This window comes from Platalea leucorodia (assembly GCF_965183815.1).
Source record: "Platalea leucorodia genome assembly, chromosome: Z".
Lineage (NCBI taxonomy): Eukaryota > Metazoa > Chordata > Aves > Pelecaniformes > Threskiornithidae > Platalea > Platalea leucorodia.
In genome coordinates, this window is record NC_138858.1 from 44615885 (window position 1) to 44633484 (window position 17600).

General features: G+C 38.1%; 1 protein-coding gene across 1 annotated transcript in view; it reads right to left on the reverse strand.

Annotated features, from left to right (window-relative positions):
• Positions 1–2795: 2795 nt before the first annotated feature.
• The window catches only part of KIF27 (kinesin family member 27), a 28190-nt gene continuing 13385 nt past the window's right edge, over positions 2796–17600 (reverse strand). Inside the window, exons 5-17 of the mRNA XM_082335949.1 lie at positions 16004–16210; positions 15275–15450; positions 14760–14893; positions 14062–14217; positions 12786–12991; positions 11718–11915; positions 11247–11360; positions 10019–10195; positions 9169–9384; positions 7932–8138; positions 6914–7112; positions 6280–6444; positions 2796–4613 (exon numbers count right to left, since the gene is read on the reverse strand). Of these exons, the coding sequence (XP_082192075.1) occupies positions 4150–4613; positions 6280–6444; positions 6914–7112; positions 7932–8138; positions 9169–9384; positions 10019–10195; positions 11247–11360; positions 11718–11915; positions 12786–12991; positions 14062–14217; positions 14760–14893; positions 15275–15450; positions 16004–16210 (2619 nt within the window). The 3' untranslated portion in view covers positions 2796–4149. The remainder of the gene's footprint in view (positions 4614–6279; positions 6445–6913; positions 7113–7931; positions 8139–9168; positions 9385–10018; positions 10196–11246; positions 11361–11717; positions 11916–12785; positions 12992–14061; positions 14218–14759; positions 14894–15274; positions 15451–16003; positions 16211–17600) is intronic.

The window sequence follows — 17600 nt, forward strand, 5'->3', positions numbered from 1 at the left end:
ACCTCGGCGTCCCCCGCGGCGGAGCCGTGGCGGCGGCCGCGGGTGCGCGGCCTCCCGCCCCCCGCCGAGGCCGCCGCTGCGGGGGGTGCCGCCAAGGCGGGGCCTGAGGGCCCCGGCGGGAGGGCCGATGGCCGCGAAGCGGGGTGGTGGCGCGAGTCCCCCTGGGTGGGCCCCGGCGGCAGCGCGTCCCGCCTGCGCCCGGCGGGCGAAGCGCCGAGCCTGGCCTCGCCGCCCGCCAGAGGAGCGCCCGGCTGCGGGAGCGGACCTCCCGAAGGCCGGGGTGGTTGGCTGCGTGCACGGCTGGAGGCCTTCACCCAGGGGCAAGTGGCACCGCTGGACTTTGTAACCGTGGCAGCCAGGCAGTCCAGCAAAAAAACCCCAAAACACCTTGCCCTTTGGTCATTTGCATTGTTTTATTCAGCTAGTGCACTGCCCGTGTGTTGTATGATTATAGATCGTAGCATAAATAACCCAGGCTAGTGAGGTTACCGTTTGCAGTATAACCAAGTTTGCTGGATGGTGTTTAGTGTTCGCTGTTAAGTAAACATTACCTAAGATTAGAAATGTGTAAAATGTGCATTTGTTGAAGTGATGCCCTGCAAGCAGTTTTTCTTACAAAATATTTTCAGATTCACTGGAAGCCCTACATAGAATAACATGCTTAATCAGCACACTGATCCTGAAAATCGGATCTGACATACTGTTTACTGGGCGTGCAATAAAAGTACATTCAAGCTGGAACCTTCAAATCATTTGGGTTGAAAATTGCTTTGCCAGGATAAAAGGTCCCTCACCAGGCACACATTAGTTGGAGTTTCAATACCTGTTAAATCTCACCTTTAAGTTGCTAAGAATGAAACTTTGTTTCAGTATAGATGGGGTAAAACTTCCATTAATTTACTAAAAGCCAGACTGGCTTCTCAAAGGTGGCGCAATATTTACACAAATCAGGTTAACTTCTGCAAACCACTTGCGTGGGGATAACTCCGCCGCTGATGTGCAGTGCTATGCAAAGAGTCTGTAATGGAAAGGGCAAAGGTCTGTTACAGAAATGCAGCCATCACAGTGTTCAGATAATCATAACAGAGAATTCAGATCATAAGTAAAGTTAGTTTATACTCACAGTTACTAGCCAGGCAACAGAACAGATTATACGCATGGCTTTTTTTGTAGTTAGTTTTAGCAGGACATAGCAGGAGAAACAGCTGTTAACATGTGAAATAATAGCATGGTGGTGCACTGCAAATTAGCTCCAAGTTGGTTTTACCCCCATATTGCCCATCAGCTAAATGTCAATGAAGGCCATTGTCCTGGTTTCAGCTGGGATAGAGTTAATTTTCTTCTTAGTAGCTGGTAGAGTGCTGTGTTTTGGATTTAGGATGAGAATAATGTTGATAAGACACTGATGTTTTGGTTCTTGCTGAGTAGAGTTTACACTAGTCAAGGACTTTTTAGCTTCTTGTGCTCTGCCAGGTGCATAAGAAGCTGGGAGGGAGCATAGCTAGGACAGCTGACCCAGACTGGCCAAAGGGCTATTCCATACCATATGACATCATGCTCAGTATATAAGCTGGGGGAAGAAGAAGGAAGGGGGGGACATTGGGTGTGATGGCGTTTGTCTTCCCAAGTAACCGTTACGCGTGATGGAGCCCTGCTTTCCTGGAGATGGCTGAACACCTGCCTGCCGCTGGGAAGTAGTGAATGAATTCCTTGCTTTGCTTTGCTTGTGCGTGTGGCTTTTGCTTTACCTATTAAACTGTCTTTATCTCAACCCATGAGTTTTCTCACTTTTACTCTTCCGATTCTCTCCCCCATCCCACCGGGGGGGAGTGAGCGAGCGGCTGTGTGGTGCTTAGTTGCTGGCTGGGGTTAAACCACGACAGCCATAAATGCCAGTAAATAACATCAAGGAAGTAAACCAAAGAGAGTGATAATAAAAGCCTATCAGATAAAGTCTTGCTTTTAACTAGCAGAAATAAGAGGAGCTACATATTGTCTGGAAGAGGTAAAACCATTTTATTTGTTAGCTCTGTTAGAGTTACATAAATGAGAACATAAGTCACTGTTTACTTCTCCCTATATGACTGCCTTACTGGCCTCTCTCATCGCTTTGCTTATGTTAGGTCCCCCTCACGGTCAACAATTCTTCCACTTCTCCAAAGATCACAAAGGTATCTGATGTTTTTTATTCATCTGCCTTAGCATTAAGAGACATTGTAGTTATGTCTTGAAATGGGTGTGCGTGCCATACAGAATTGTAACATTTGAATGACTACTGAATCTGCATTGTTACAGCTACAGAAACCTCCAGAGAGGTTTCTGTCACCAGCTGACATCTACTAGTGACTGAGTTGTACTTCCCTGCGTTTTCCCTTGCTTATTTTGCATCCATAAAGAACAGGTTTCTCATTTGTGGAAACTTCAAAAGAGGAGGAATTTATGTTTATTTGTAGGGTAGTATGAGGTGTATGATAATGCACAGCATTATCTTGAGAAGAAATGCCTTCAACAATTCCTTCACTTAATACAGAGATGTAGTAAACATGCACACATTTGAAACTGTATTTACTTGTTTCTGTTTATTGCTTTTTGACAAGAAGCATTAAGTGAATGATACATACACTAATATTAAACTTAACACTAGTTACAACTCAGTACTTCCATGACAGTAAAAACAATCAAGCCCAATCCAAAAACAATCAAGAAAGACCCCAATCCTTACCTCACAATTCAGCTGAACAATAGGTAACAATTAGGTATAATTCTGAAAGATGCAATCATTTGACATGCTAAGTGGTTTATCTATCTGATTAGAATGAAATATTTGCAGTCTACTCAGAAAACTTTAAAATGTTCCACAAGACAATAGGTCCATTTATCATGCTGTAATAGCATCTTCATAATGTGGACAGATTTGAACTGTGCTTGCAGTGTGGAAAAATGCAGTTCTTTTCCAGCTATAGCCACCACACATGCTATACACAAGACCTTGCCTAGACAACAGCAGAAAGCAAAAATTCCTTTCCTAAGTACATCTAATAACCTAAGACAACATTTTCAAACATGACTGGCTGAAGTCCACCACTAAGATAAAACTAACCTTACTTTCAGTACTGCCACTATTTTTGTAGCAGAGTTATGGTTAGAAGTGTTAATCTCATTTAAATGCGGACATTCTGGTCTCTGCCTTCAAGTTTGTGCAGCTGTTAAGCGTATGCTTCTCAGTGACCACTGTCCTCTTACAAAAAAAGATTTGCTTTTCATCCCGAATGTGTTAGAAACAACAGTATAGCAGTAGACCGAAGGATATCTGCAGTCCTTGCTCTGAAGCACATATGGAATCCAGAAGAGTAATTTGTCTGTGAAAGGACATGACTAATTAGTACAAATAAAATAATATCGTGGTCCATCTGGCTTACCTAGAGGATGCTGAATTTGGTCCTCTGTTTTTTTTTCCGTTTTAGTAGTACAGAAATAAATATCACACTTCGAGTTGCCAAGTGCAATTCTTTAAAAACCCAACAAACAAAACCAGAAAGTGACATAAGCAATTCTCTTAATTTCATAAATAAAGCGTAAAGAAGAAAAAAAAGTAAGTACTTTTATGTTCCTTTTCAGGAAAAAATTTAGGTACCGATTTTGATCTCAAACATGGCTCATATGAAATGTTTTTAGACAAAAAGCGTACAGAAGCCAGTCATTATCAATACTAGGTGACAGTCTGGCAACTAAATTTTCTAGCTACATATCCAAATAAATTAAATAGTTTGTTATTGTTTCTGACCCAAGAAAGTGAAGTACAGTATTGTTCTAGGAAACCTAAGTTACACAAGTGCAGTGCACTTCACAGTGCAATTTTTGAAAAACGTATTTTTTGAAGTTACTGCAAAAAAACTGAACCAATATAAATAATTTCTTCAATGTTAAAAGGCCTTTGAATGAACGTTCTTAGATACTGTGTTAATTAAAATCCATCTCAGATTCACTGAAACTGTGTGAGCGTAACACTTAGCAACTTGATAGTGAGCAATAAGAACTAAAGAACACTTACTCATTTACCCATGGTTGATACTTAACAAGACCATGAAAAAAGAAATCTAATGCAGTTGCTTCAGTAGCGACAGCTATTAAAAATGCTACGAAGAGTAACTATGTCTTAGTGACACTAGACTTTTTGTCCATTTCAATGGAATCTGGAGCAATAAAACTGACACCAACTCCAAGGCTTGAGCGTCTCAAAGATAATTCAGAGGGAGGAATATGACGTAGCTCTCGGCGAGAGAGTTTTACTGGAGTTACTCCTTGAAACTGTGTTACGGTGTCTCTTCTCTGGATGACAGAAGGTAGCTGAGGATGAGACTTTGAAGGCTGAGCTTCATCTGTGCCTGTTTTGTCATCACTAGTGCTCGACAAACATTCTTTGTTGCACCCAAATTCTGAAACATCTTCTCCAAGCTTGTATGAATTCTGCTGTGTTTTTAAAATACTTGTTCTGTCTGTTTCTTTTATCTTCCCTGGTCGACTACTGGTTTCAAGGTTTAGTGTCAACTTGAATTCTTCAGAAGCAACTTCTGCTTCATCTTGACTGGATGCCTTGTCACCAGCACTGTTATCTAAAATGAAATTTATCAGGAGATAAATAGCTAAAAGTTACAACGTGTCTGAGTGCCTGCCACCAAGAAATATTAGTTAGTCAGTACAGTTTTACAGCATCAGTAGCTTGTAGTGTGAACGTGGTAAAAAATTATCAGCACTTCACATTTTGTCCTTTCTGTTAAAAAGTTTGTCATCTACAAAAACATTAGAGGTATTAGCTGTTACTTTCCTCTGACCAGGTGCAGGTAATAGAAGCCTCACCATTCTAACTTGTAATGTGTCCTAGCAGGCAGTCTTAAAGCAACTGAACCATGACAGTCAAATATTAAATTATTCATGTATTCAAAACCAGTCAGCAATTACACCAGGGCAGCACACAAAACACATTCTGCAAATCTGACACTAGTGTACACACAGGGCTTTTATTATTTTTAAAGTTCAGCGACAAATTATAAACGGTTTTTATTGCATTGTATTGCAGCATGCCTCAAAATGTATTCAAAAGAAAAATAACTGAATACAGAGTATTTCGTATAAAACTTACAAACATATGTATTTGAAAAACTGGAGATTCACAGGGATCGTCTCCCTTCTTCTCCTTGCTACAATTTGTTGAGGATGGGTGTTTCCCCACACGGCTACATGTCCTGAACTACATGCTTCCTTGCATACTAGACACGGAATAGTCTTTCCCACACTCTTTTATAATCCAACCTCTAGAATATTCATGTTCACAGTTTGACAGTGCACTTTATAGTAATGAATGTGTTGGCTCATTATCCTGCCTAGAGAGCAAGGGCTGAGCCTTAATTCACTGTGGGAGCAGCAGGTACGTGATCAGGACCTATGTGCTAGGAAGGCATGGCACTGCCCGAGTGGAAAGAAACAGAAGCATCTGTTGAGAGGAAGAACCAGTCATGCTGAGCCTTACGAAGAAATACAGGGCCGAGAAGGCTGTATGGTGCATGTGAGGTAGTGGTGGTGGCATCAAGAGGTATGGGACAAGCAAAATAGCGACAGAAATTGAACCACCTTTTCTCCTCCACTTGAATAGCTCTGTTGTAGGTTTGGATTCTGGCAACTAGGACATGGTACAATTAAAAACTTATAGCAGCAGTTGGGTGTTCATTTGTCTTTTGGATTTTTTGGGGTTTTTTTTGTGTCAAAGCACAGAATCACATTGGAAAGCTCTTTTTTTCCCCCTACAAGTGTATAAAACTTACTTTTAGCCTTAGTAAGTAAGTAACTAATGTAAGTTAGTAACTGGAAGTATGGAATTCTTCACTGATAATCACCCAGTAAGTAACTTTTATGAAATCAAGTGCTGGGAACAGCCTATCAACAGCATATGACAAAGCTGTTAGTTACAATGTCATTCAGACCCTTTCAGATAGTAAAATCCCTTTTTCTTAACCACAACAGTTTGAGGTTGTAGATGCTGAAATTATGTTAGAATCCAGAGAAAACAGAACAAGAAGGTAAACCACTGGTATACTACTGCTACAGATACAAACCAACGTTGTCTTTCCTTTGAAACTGGGGGAGAGGTGTAATATATTCCTGGAGAACAGTTAGTTCAGTAAAAACATGATTTTAATGTTTATCTGATAAACTGCTGTATGTTCACCACCCTTCAAATGGTCTATTGACAACTGCATAAATATTTTAAGATAATATACTTACATTTAGTGGATGCCAATAATTGATGGGATGACTCTCCAAAGAGGCCCTTCAATTTCTTCTTCAGATCTCTGCTGGTTTTCTTATAGAAAAATAAGTCTTTTTCCAGTTGCTGGACTTTTACTTCATACCCTTTCAAGGTTTCGGCAATACCTTCACTATCTTGTTCTAGGACAAGTAAAACTAGTTTAAGAACCAAGTATCTCTGTGCCAAAAATCAAGATGCCCAACTAGACAGAATACGTCTTGTATCTTGCTGACACTTTGCTTGCACTGTGTACATTTTAACTAGTATGACACAGGATGAAAAAGGCCATGCCAACCCCGCTTGTCAGTTTTAATAGGAGTACTTGGAAGATCAAGATCAGCAGGACCAGTATCTTTCAACTTTCCAATATCAGCAAATTCAGTATGAAAATACAACAATTTTGATACTGCTTTAAAAAAATATTCAATTTTCTGTTCGTACAGACACCATGTGTCTGTTCCTCAGCATCCTCCACAACATCAGAATTAGTGACAGCCAAAATATCTCTCTGAACCTTATTCTTTTTTTTTCTTTCAGTTGGAATATAGCCTTTCTCAGTAGTGACTGAAGATAATACTTGCTGTACAATTCCCCCCAGGAAGCAAATACCTTTGAAATGATGCAGTATTAACTGTATTTTTTTCTCATGTTCTTTGTGTTGTAGGGTCAGCTGCCTGTCACACTGCAGCTTGACGTGTTCAAGTGCAGATTCTAATTCACGTATTATATTTTCCTGGTCTATGACCTTCATTTCCTGCTCTTCAATCTGCAGTTGTAATTTACGTTCAGACTCACGTAGGCCAACAATCTAAGAAAGAAATACACTTCTTTTGATTTATCAAACCATTTTTATAAAAGCTTTTACCCTTCTGCTTAATAGGTTAAAGCATGCAAAAGCAATGGTCTCTATAAGCCTTAAGCTTATATTGGAAACAGACTTGCCTGCTGCCACATGTTTGAGCTCTGTACATTTTGATCACATGGACTAGTGAATTTTTTTAATGCCCTGTGCAGAATTTAAACAGGAGCAGCAGTGTTTTCTTGATTCTGAGAAACTTCCAACTTGCATTCCACAGGCAACTTGTTCACAAAATCACCCAAGGTTCACCCAAGGTCACAAAGACACACCATGTCCTAATGCATTTCATTTTTATGTTTCCAGATGTCAGTATGATTCTTCAGTATTTGGCTACACACACTGCAGGCAGGGTATGCAGAAAGAGCTCATACTGGATTTAGAAAAAAAGTAGGAATACTAGCCTGAGCTTTATGAAGCCTGCAGTTGGGAAGAATTTCAGTACGACACCACTATTTAAATATGTTGCTGCACCAAAAGTTAGCAACACAGAGCACTGGAAAGGAGTAAGGAAATTTCCAGATTTGCAGTACCTTTTAAGCTAATGACCCCAAAACACGATACACAAATTTAACACTCAAGTATCCTATTTAGGTTAATGTAAAAATTAAAAATGTAAAAATATCTGAATTAATAGCAGATGAATGTAACCTGAAGAGATTTTCACCAAAAGCTTGTTAAATTTCTTTTTATTTCTTGACATCATTTCATTTCATCATCTAGAATAGTAACAGAAAATAGGATAAAATATTACTTATTAGCCAAACAAACCTTGTTGAAATATTTGAAGAGGATAGCTCTGAGCTCCGCAGCAGACAGGGAAACTAGTTTTCCTATTACATTATTCTCGCTCTGTGAAAGAATTTGGGAAGATGACCTAAGCAAGTGCTGGCGATTCTGAATACTTTCATTCTTGTAATCAATAGCAGCCTCCAGGGCTTCAATTCCTTCTTCCAGCTGAAAAAGGACATGTTCTTCCTACAGAGAAACACATGAGTGAGATCTTTTAAAGAAAAAGTGTAGAATTAATCTTTCTATACAAAAGACATTCTTTAACTTCATTCTCAAGAGTGAAACTAAAATTAAGGGCGAGACAAACTAGTAGTAGCACAGAGAATGGAATGGGAAAAATAAGAGGTAGAGTACAGATCTAGAACATTTGTCTTCTTCTGCCATAGTACCCCTTCCATGATACAGAGGTTGATCAAATAGTTCATCACAAAAACAGAACTCGTGTCTCCCTTTTTGTCCTTCCCTCATCCTCCCCACAGTTTGACTTCTACTATTATTTTTTTCGTTGTGCTAGTTTTCTGTTGGATTAATGAATGAATGGGGTCAGTAATAAGGAGTTTGGTGACCATAACTTGTGTAGGGAAGTGGCAGAAATGCATGGCCTGAAGAACTGCAGAAGATTTTGAGGAGTGAGGCAAGTAGGGTTCTTTCTGGCACATTATCACCTCAGTCACATGCCCATACTGTTTCTCAAGACCTAAAAATAATCTGTGCATTTTATATCAATTTATTATATCTTCAATGTAATTATACTGATCAGTCAAGTGTGGACCATCCAGGTAATATGACTTATTTTCACTGTAAAAATATGGAGGCCTTCACGTGAAGTTTGCTTTTTCACAAAATCCTATGAAAAAAATCAAGGGGCATCACTATGTGAGCGCATTGCCTTGTTCTATGTCCTGACATTAAAATATCTGCCTGTGATAAACTGATGAACTTCTAGTTCTCTTACTTTTGGTTACGTGATCCTTATGCCAGTGGAGTTTGTCAAGGCACTAGCTGAATTAAGTCCCTCTGAACATAAACTTTGTTCACTGTTATGTAAGTAGTGCTATCATAGCAGTATTTTAATATTGCTATTTACAAAAGTACCCAACCTCAGTTCCTTGGTTCTAGCTTATCTAATATTTGGACTCATTTTAGGTTCTGATTTGAATGCTTTATTATACAACACTACCTAAAACCCATATTTATCTCAGAGGTGCTTACTTACTTCAGCTGACAACACTTTACCATCTTTCAGTTTCTCGTCCACACTATTTCTTCTTCTGAGCAGCTGATCCCTTTCCATCTGGAGAACCTGAATTTTTTCCAAAATGTCTGTCTTATCTTCAGTGCTGCTGCCCTGAAGCTGCATACCTTTATCACACAGTTCCTGATCCAGCATACTTAAGCGAGTAGACAATTTCATACTATCTTTGTTTAAAGCCTAAAAAACAGACAGCAACCATAGATATAAAACTGAGATACTCCTTCCAGTAAGAAAAATGTAGGTGAGACCATCACATTCTGCAGTGAAAGACCTGCCTGCTTCTTGCAATGGGACCCCATTTATTTTGAGTAGACAGCTACTATAAAATTTACTATTTACTCCAAAGATGAAAGAAAACAAAACCACTCAACTGCAGTTTTCTACATACTAAAAATTAAAGGGGCTAGTCATTATAAGTGACAATGATACTTCAATTGCTATTCGCTTTTGCTAGTGAAAAATAAATAATGCAAAATGTTCCTCTGTCATGTTCTCTAGTTTGCAAAAGGACCAAATAATTTTTAGATATCATATTATTTAATGCTCTGCAATAACAGAACTCCACAGTTCAGATTTTTTTGTTTTGTTTTGCTGTTGAAATTTTGGGGAGAAAAAGTGAATAAAAATCATGATTCTGTGTTATTCACATTTTAAATGTTGATTTGCTCAAGCCACACAATAACTTCATGGCAGTGGTAGAGACACAGGTCACATGGCTTGAGCCTCTTCTGCTACCTATCTGCCTTCCTCCCTCCCAGTCTTTCAGTCAGCACTATAACTGTGGTGAGTTTCACGTTTTTTCTTAAATCACCTGGCTAGATCTCAGTTTCTTGATTTCCAGGTGGCTTTTCTCTTGCAATAGTGCTTCTTTTTTGGCTACAATGGCTTCTCTTTTCTTTAAATCTTCTTCTAGTTCTGCTAACTGTTGGTGCTGTTGGAGAATTCTTTCCATTTCTTCATCGAGCCATTTCTTTTGCTCTTCTAATTTCTAAAGTTCAAACAGAAATCCAGAGAGCATTAACCAGGACTTTTTGGGTCAGAATATTATCATTATCTTTTTCCTTTTTTAGAATAACTTTTAAAACCATAGAAGAAATTGACATTTCTAATGTTAACATTAATTCTGCAACAGAATCTTGACTCGGTATAATAAGGAAATTGGACTGACTTAAAAAGAAGCTCAGCAATGTTACATTGCTACATCTTATATAAACAAATTTGTATCAGATGCCTGTAATGAAATGTATTCTTTTTCTAAGAACAGTTATACAAATAGATGTCTTCTATATAATCACAGCAACTAGGTTTGGAAGGTACCACAAGAATTCAGCTAGCCTGTCCTCATTGCATTATAGTTGCTTAAGACCAGCTATTTGTGGAAAAACATTAAGTGACAAGAAATTATGATGTTGACAGAAAGAAAGACAGTAAATAAGAGCTCTGATCCTGCTAGCACAGTCTGTTATAAATTTATTCTGAAGCCACAGTTTGTCAGTGGATATACTCCTGGTAAGGCTAAAAAGTTGCCTTTATTTAACTTTTAAAATTTCTTTTCACCTTTAAAGACTTTGGGTAACTCATGAAACTCTAATGTTCCAATGTCCACATCTGAAATAATGTAGGTGGCATTGCTGCATAGGACACTTACTTTTCTAACCCTGTTAGGAACAACCAAAACCATAGACCTGTGTCATTTATATCAGAGGGGAAAACAAAAAACCAAACAAACCATGGAATTTTTATAACAGAGCTCATCAGGATCACCCTCAAACCTACCAGACAACCAAACCTGTTGAATTCTCAGGTCTCTGAATCAGCATTTTTGACGAATCATAGGAAGAAAAGACATTAAAGCCTCTCCTTTCCTTCATTCAAAAGGAGTGTAAGAGCTGCTAGACTATACTCCTAACTTTTGCTACAGCAAAAAAGATGACAAAACTCTGATGGAATACTCTTCTTCCAAACACTTTACAAAGATGACTACAGATGAAGAAAGTTTTTTTTTCAGGGCCCACACAGATTCAGAATAGATTAGCTACCTGTAGCTTCTGTGAAGTTCCCACTGAGTTATTTTTCTTCTTTTTAAATGCAGCAATCTCTTTATCCTTAAGTTTAAGGATCTTCTGTTGTTGCTCCATCTTCAATTGAAGTTCCTATAAACAAACAAAAAACCCCATTCTTCCTGGCTCAGTCAGTCTGTTTTTAAAATGCATTTAATGTCAGAGTGCACACAAGTATATAATCTGAAATACTGACCCTAAATTTACATGTACAATTGCAATTAGGGGCTAGACATCACGTAACAAAACAAAACAAAAAAAAGCTTAAGAGAAAGGCAAACTGAAAATTTCTGTGAAAATGTTGATAGACAATTTCTTCAGTGCATTTGTCAAGAAAGTCATTACTTAAAACTATTGAAAGCCTGGCAATATAGTTTATTGTCTTTGGGGAAGCAGAGGCAAAATTGGCTCATCTCATTCTTTGTCATAAAGAAATAGGAAAAATCCTACTTTAATTTTTTGCTGGTCCCGCTGAATCTCTGCTTCTAGTTGCTTCTTTTTTTCGCTCTCCTCACACAGTCTCTTCTGTAGCTGGGTCTGCTGATGCTTCATCTGAGCCACGTTCTGCTCAAGTTCTGTTGCTTGTCTTTCACTTTGGTTAGATAATGAAGCCAGATTCTGAGTGTCTTGCTGCTTCTTCTGTAAGGCCTGAATGTTCATGGCAAATGTCAGCTTAATAGCAGGAAAACTTAAAACTAAAATATGACTCAGCTTTATTCTTTATATCACTGAATTCTTAGAGTTAGCAAGACTTACTAACTTCTGCCCAAACAATCACTCGTTATTTCTGTGGTTTCTGAGCTATCTGGTAAAGTCGGCATAGGCAGAATTAATCTCAAGCAACATGAAAAGGTAAATATACAGTTCATGCCTGGCAATACAATGGAAGCAGTGAAATGTAACAGAAATCATAGCTCTGGAAAATGTGCAGAGACATAGTGGTGGCAGAATGTTGGTCCTGAGCTCAAGTCAATACACCAGCTACCTCCTTCTGTACAGTGCTTGTCTGACCCACTGTTCTAGGTCCAAGAGGCACAGAGCACCTAAGCTGGCCCTACACAGAATTTAGTCTTAGGTATAGCAGAACTTAAAAGGTCAGCGGCAAACAAATATGACTGTATTGGGCCTGGTCTTGCAAACCACTACAGTGATTTGCTTAGAGCTGGAATTTATGTAGTGTTTTCATAAACCATCGATTTTATTTAAGGCAGGTAATAAACTTGTAATAGTCTCCTTGTGTAGGTTCTTTTATGGTACTACATACAACGGTGTATGAGCACCTCCTATCACCCACGTTTTTCTTGGTTTCTTATCTACCAAGAAAATACTGTATGTATCTAACCACATATATGTTAAATAGCATTCTGAGTACAATAGTATTAAGTTTCTCATTAGCTACTTCAATCCAACCAGCTTCCAATGTGTAAAACTGGTAAGAGTTTTACAAGCAGAGTGTTAAGGTTCAAAGGTGATAGTGAGACAGAGATTTGCAAATCTTAATGGTCAGATCAGAAATACCTGCACTTTCAACTTAGCTGCATCCATCTTCTTCCGGAACTCTTTTTGTAGCTTGGCTTTCTCAGGAATGTCTCTCAGCTCCTTACTCTCCAGCTCTTGAAGCCGCTTTTGTGTTTCAGCCAGTTCCATTTTGGCCTGCTCAGATTCTTGCTCCAGTTTAGTTATCTTCAAAGAATATTGCCTGCTTACAGACTGAGCATCCTTACCTTAAAGACACCATATACATATAGTTTAAAAACAGGAGGATAATCAGCTGAAATGTAATACTTAATTCTGCAGTTGAATCATTACTTACTTCATTCTGGCTAAACCAAGAATTTCTGAGACATTTTCCAACCCTAAAGAAACATACAGTTCCTTTCTAATACTGAAACAGAGATAAAGGAAGAAGTTTCAAATCTGAATTCTTCATGAGTCACCTGATGTCACCAAATAAAGTGCCATCCAAGTGCCAAATAAAGTGAAATTCGTCTGCATACTGCAGTTTTTGCCAAAACAGCTCTCCTGTATTTCATAAATGTTGCTTTTTCCAGAAGAATACGCAATTTATTTATTAGTCAACCTTCAGCTAAATAATCAGTAAACAACTTTGGATTGTGTTTCAATTCTCTGACTTGCCCTGTCTAGGTGATATTTCCCAAAGTAATATTTTTGGGGGCACAGAATCTTTCTCAGTGCCAAAAGACAGCCTCAAGAGAAGATAAGCACAGGAGAAGACTGATTGAAGGGGCTGAGCAAAGAGGTCCTTACTGTCATCATAAGGCTAGTTTCTAGCAGGCATATATATATATATACACCAGGACATATATGTAAGGGATGTAGGCTAACAGGGACACTGACCTTTTCCCTTATCCACTTCTGACTCCTGCTTCTCTACTGCAGTGCTGGGAATGCTTACATTCCCAGCACAGTGATGTATCTTCTCTCCTATCCCAGACACCATGTGACAAATACATGTCCACGAAGAGATCAGTAGCACTAAGCATACATGAAAAATTACACTATTGGTGGATAAAAGCAATAATCAGCAAAGCGCAAAAAATATTTCACAAATTCATCTGTGTATCATAGCAGACTAGGCTGTAATCAAAATTTACACCCTTCCAGGCAATCATAGCAAGTAATTAATGAAAGTTCTGAATCTTTAAGTCATTAAAAGTATTCTTGCGTAAGATAATTACATAAAAACTAAGACAAGAAGGACTTCAGAAGTTTTGTGCCTTTTCTTTTGTTTCTGAACTTCTTCATTCTGATTTTCCCTACAGTAGCCAGTTACCTGTTCTTACTAATTCCTTAATAAGTTCCTCTTTCATTTTGATATTAAGTGCAAGTTCTCTTATTTTTTGCTCGGCCTCAGTGAGTCTCAACTCTGAATTCTTTAACTTCTGCATGTTAAAAACATGACTTTTCTGGAGGCTGTCAATCTCTTCACCTTGAAAGAAAACAAAGCAATATGGAGATAAAATACACTCTGTATCCAAAAGATAGTGGTCTGGAACATTGCATACATGGAGTTCTTCCATATGAAGTAAAAGAATCAAAAGGAGAGAACAGAGCAAAGAGTCTTTTCCCTGCCATGTGTCTAAACAGGAAAAGAAAGGATAGCATGCACTAGCATTTCAAGACCCTAAGTGGGAGGAAAAATATTCCTGAAATCATTTCAGTGCATCTCTCATAAGATAATAGCATCTGTTTTCTTTCATTGAAGCAGTACTAAAGATTTACATTTAAACAGCTTTTTGGTGTGTGAAGTGCTTTCTGGCTAGTAAGTATTACTTAAATATTAAGGTCACCGATACCAGTATCAGAAAGAGGAAGAAGAAGAGAATCTCAAAAGCCTATGTTGAACTATAACCAAAAAAACATTTGTATCAAATACACATATTTTGCTGGGAAAAATAATTACATGTGCTAAAGACATACTTGCATATTCTGATACGGTAATAAGATTTGCTCTCGTGACTTCCATTTTACCTGTGGTTGTGTCAGTCTGTAGCACAGATCTGTTGGATAAACGGGACTTGTCTACTTGACACTTCATGTCACTTAGATCAGGAAGAAAGTACAGAGAAGCCTGTTTTCGTGTCCATGTTCGGTTTATGGAATGCCTAAGGAAGAATTAAAAACATGCTACATTGCAAACAAACAGGGATTTTTTTTTCTTTAAGTTTCATGCGAAGTACATGATCTTAACAGAGAAGAATCCCAAACTCACATAAGCATTTGTACCTTCTCTCCCATCTACTTCCCACCCCCCACTCCCCCTGATCTTCATGGTAGATTCTGACCCCAGAACAAGGATTATGCAATCTTTATTAAATGAAAAAACTATGTTTATTGAAATTATTTTGTAATATGTCCAGTTGGTCCCATAAGTTTGCCATAAGTAACATCACAAATGATCTCATATTATGGCAGGATTAGGTAGTAATACTTGCGTCGCTATACATTTGTCTGTAACAAAAATTAAAGAATAACAAAAAAATTACTTAAATGAGCTTTTCCTTTTGCGGCCTGTATTTTCTTCCTCTTCATCGCTCTGATCAGAGAGGTGGCAGTGAAGGACTTTATCCTGATCTTCTATGTTGCTCAGTATCATCTGGCTGCGAGCACGAAATTCTGCCATTACCCGGGCCAGGGAGAAGGCAGGGGGACTGGTATACACCTGTCAAAAAGCACACAAAAAAAGTGATGGGTAAAAACACTTGCAACAATTTAACAATTCTTTACTGATATTTAAAACATATTTCAATTTAAATGTCTGTCATCACCTGAGCTTGTAAGCAAAATTGCAGATGTTTTCTATAACAACTCTGAATACCTTTGAAACAGAAGGTTTTGCAAGAGCTTAGAGCACTTGTTCCAAATGTGAAAGGCGGCACTGTTAGCAACTCATTATCCAACATATTCCATATATCGGTAAGAATAATCATTCATTTTTGATAATGCTTCATATTTGAACCCTCAAAAACCCCAGGAAAACACCAGAAAAGACTACAGCTTTAGCACTTGTAAGTGATTATTTTAAGCCTGAACATTTTGGACAATTGTGGTATACCATATGTTGCAAGACATTAAAAAGTATTTTTTCAGAATCTTCAGTAGGAAGCTAAACAGTATCTGAGAAAGCCACCATAATTTGTCATGTCAAGTCTAATTATTGAACTATAACCATTACAAAGTAAAGAAAAAAAATTTAACATTTGGGTAGACCTTACCTTTCGGGTCTCTGTCCCTGAAGGTGGGTGAAGGGAGTGTAACAGACTCTTTGTGAGTGGGACACTGTATGGCCTCCTTGCAGATGCCACAACAGCTGGCCCATCTCCACAAGCACTTGCGAAGTCCAAAGTTTTCACATCTGTAAAATTCTCTATTTTTTCTTTTAGCTGATCGATAAGCATTTGCTGTTCCACCATTTTCTCATTCTCATGAGGAAAAAAAAAAACAAAGCAAAACTGTTGCTGCTCATGAGCTCTATATCATATTCACCATTTCTAAATTCCTTACAAAGGTTATGAATCTTGTAAATCACTCACTGACCCTAAATTCTTCTGCAGTACACAGGCAAATTCTGCAACAAACTGAAAATTCTGTGACATATCATTAATCTAACACACACACCCTAACTTCAAGATTTAGACACATTTTTGTCCAGAAAGACCTCTCCCAGGTAAGCTACGTTAGCTTATCTAGGCATCTAGTGAGAAGCAGATGACATACTTACCAGCCTGTGCTTACTTTATATGTGTGTTTATGGAGAAATAAAATGGGAATTCAACAAAAATGTTCAAATGAAACACGTGGTCTGAGTCTAATTTATTAAACATGTATACAGGCTTCCTCTTCCTCTTTGAGCAGTTCCACTTTAAAGATTATTTGTATTAATAAACATAAACATGTACATGATCCCAGGATCCCTTGTACGGGCTACTTCTTTTTCTTCTACCCAGCCTCAACTTTGCTGGTAATGCTAGTCTGGAGAACTTACTTATCTGCTTCTCCTACAGCAGTCTCTGTACATTGTTCAAAACTACTTATCTTACCTAAACTGATTCATCCATAAGGCCCAGATTATATCCATTTTCAAGTCCCTCTATTCCTTTCAATTCTTTTCAAAGTACCTTTAAAATCTGGCCTAGTAACAACAGGAAAGTTGAAGAATAGCTAGTGATAGTCAACCGAAAGTATTCAATGAAAGATATTTTGCATTCTCCTATTTTGAATAATACATACTTATTCATTCTTTATATCTTGTTTTCTTAGACTGCAAGTTCATTGAAAACACACATAGACAATGCCTTGCAAATTGACATTTTGTTGGAATACAATACATGATATTCCTGTGTCATAGGAAATAGAATATATATACGAATACCATATTTGTTATGATTGTGGAAGCAGTAAAGACCAACTGGTCCACCTTGAAGATATTATTTAACTCTTCTAAGACTCTTTGTCCCTGCTACCCTTGTACATACAACCCCACGGTGCAACACTGGTTACATAAATACATGTGTATAAACATTTTATATCTACCTAGTACATGCTACTTTTAAAGTTCTTATTCTATCATGTATCACTAAATTACATGTTCCTGTGAATACAACTTAAAAGATTTAACAGAAGCATTTGCTTTTCATTATTCTACCTATTTTATATGTTTTTAAATCAAAGTGGCAGTTTAGTGGATTAAGTACCAAAATGGTGTCTGAGAGCTCTCAAGCTTCTCTCCTGCCTCTGATACCGAAACAATCATGATCTTTTACCTACACTGTGGCTGCTTCTGTTCATTACCTCTACCTTGTGTCCTCCAGA